This window comes from Trifolium pratense, linkage group LG2 (genome assembly GCF_020283565.1).
Source record: "Trifolium pratense cultivar HEN17-A07 linkage group LG2, ARS_RC_1.1, whole genome shotgun sequence".
NCBI lineage: Eukaryota > Viridiplantae > Streptophyta > Magnoliopsida > Fabales > Fabaceae > Trifolium > Trifolium pratense.
In genome coordinates, this window is record NC_060060.1 from 17,747,648 (window position 1) to 17,750,069 (window position 2,422).

At 34.4% G+C, this 2,422-nt stretch overlaps 1 protein-coding gene across 1 annotated transcript; it reads right to left on the minus strand.

Moving 5' to 3' along the window:
- Window positions 1–607: 607 nt before the first annotated feature.
- Window positions 608–1,819, minus strand: LOC123910871 (abscisic acid receptor PYL1). The gene has a single exon (XM_045962153.1). It carries the CDS (start codon window positions 1,598–1,600, stop codon window positions 959–961), a length of 642 nt encoding a protein of 213 aa, XP_045818109.1. The 5' UTR covers window positions 1,601–1,819; the 3' UTR covers window positions 608–958.
- Window positions 1,820–2,422: the final 603 nt, after the last annotated feature.

Sequence of the window (2,422 nt, forward strand, 5' to 3'; positions counted from 1 at the left end):
TTAAAAAGTAATCCACTTGTTCAACAAATCGAAAGTAATTCACTTGTCTGAAAAAATCAAATGTCTTTATTGTCGGATGATTGATTTCATTTTAGGTGGTGGAACACGAGACCAAATCCTCTCCGATGCACTATTCATTGAAGAATGTCCGATGTGCATTCTAACCATTCAATTATCTTTTAATTGGGTTGAAGAAGATCGGCTCTCGATGGAATACATAAGACTATAAAAACATCCTCATTATATAGTTATGTTTTTGGTGAAGTAGTCCGGTCGTCACAAATTCTACCCTCAAAATAAATAAATAGAACAAATAAATAAATAAATAGAATGGTCAGAATTCGTATTCAACACCTCTACTGTATGAGGTGAATTTATCGGTACTAATTATACATTTTTTTTATAGACGAAATAACAAAGTCATTGAAAACTCAAACACATAAAGTGGAGTGACCGAAATTCGAACCCCAATCCTAACGTCTGACACTAGCAATTTCAGCATTTTTGTCGGTTGAACTAGAATTTTTAGACAATTATACATATTATTATTATTATTATTATTATTATTATTATTATTATAAAAAATTTAAAAAATCACTGCGCAGAATAAAATCTAAACAAAAAGTAAATGATATTAACAATGATCACATATTCACATCAACAAGTCAACATTTTCTGTACAACTTCATTGACATAAATGCCCTTACACACATTGCGCAATTAACAATTTTCAAGTTCAACTCAACATGCATATTCATTCATTCATTCATCCACTTGAACATGTTGCACAAAATCATCTTAAAAAAAAAAAGTCACACAAAATGAATATTCCAAAATAAAACAAAAAAAATACTCCATTTTCAGTTTTTTTTTTCTTCTCCTTTTTTTATGTATCCATGAAGGAACAATAGTTTCAACTTTCAACAAGTTTTTTCAAGTTGCAGTTCAGTGGACCCTACTAGTGTGACTTACCGTCACCGTCACGGTTCTTTCCTTCTGTAACAGACGCAAGCTTCTGAAGATTAAGCTTCACAACGGTATCAGCAAAAAGACGCGTGTCCTCTTCTGTATTACCTTCAGGAACATCAACAATATAAGATTCCAAAACAACGGTCCAGATCTCACCGTTATCAAAACCGTGAACGGAAGTAACGGAACGGTAGTTAGTTAACCGGTGTTCACCGCCGATTATACTGAATCCAGTAACGCGGAGGTTATCATCAAGAACGTCGAGTCTCTCGGTGCTAGTTGCCGCCGGGAGACCGGAGATTACATTGACTTCTCTAGTGCAACCGACTTTCATTTGAAAACCGTCTTTGACGGAGCAGCTTTTGATGAAGTGTTTGTAGATTTGTGGTTTGTCGAAGCTTCTGACGACGGACCAGACGGTTTCCGGTGGCGCGTGGATGCGTTGAGTGAGTAGAGTGGAGCATTGGCCGGGACCTATGAGGTAGGTGTGGTGTTCGGTGATGAAAGGGATGAGTGAGTCGAACTCGTTTTGAGTTAGATCGGAGGGGAGTGTTAGGTGGTGGTTTGTGCGGTGTTTTTCGTCGGAATCTTGGTCGGAGGTTGAGGCGGTGGAGGACTCTGCTTTCTCCATCGTGTGAGGAGAGAGAGAGAGAGAGAAAGCGAAGTTCTCTGTGTGAAGGAAAAGAGAGTGGGGAATGCTGTTGCGAGACGAGAATTTGAGGAAGAGAAAAGGGTAGTTTTGGGAATTCACTTTGAAATTCTGTTTTTTCTTCTGTTAGCTTAGCTATATATAGAAATGCGGTATACCAGAAGTAATATTTCCCCTCTCATTTTAAAAAGAACTAATTTGACTAAATGTATTATTCATTTTTCTTGTTTTCATATATTTTTTTAATAATATATAGATATAAATATTATCATATAAGTTCTTGTTTGATTTGTTTTAATGAGTATTTTCAAAAGAGTCAGGATCCGTTGACACCAACTAGTTTGACACCAAATGTTACACCTCTCAATAACGTTTTAACCGATATAAATTTTATAAAATCCACCGTTGGATTGAAAGTTTACATCATATAGATCATTTGTGTAAAATTTCAGACAAATCCAAAATCATTTGATATGCTATTGAGACACATAAAGATTAACGGCATTTAAAAAAATACAAAAACCGTTAATTTTGATGTATCTCAATAACATATCAAATGATTTTGGATTTATTTGAAATTTTACACAAATGATCTATATGATGTAAACTTTCAATCCAACGGTGGATTTTATAAAATTTATATCGGTTAAAACGTTATTGAGAGGTGTAACATTTGGTGTCAAACTAGTTGGTGTCAACGGATCCTGACTCTTTTCAAAATATCAAGTTTTTATAATTTTTACTAATAAACAATTAAAAATATTAGTGATCAAAATTGTAGATTGACATACATGCAGTGGTAAA

Excerpts from the sequence above, each read along its gene's own strand:
- LOC123910871 (XM_045962153.1), bottom strand. The coding sequence starts at position 1,600 with ATGGAGAAAGCAGAGTCCTCCACCGCCTCAACCTCCGACCAAGATTCC.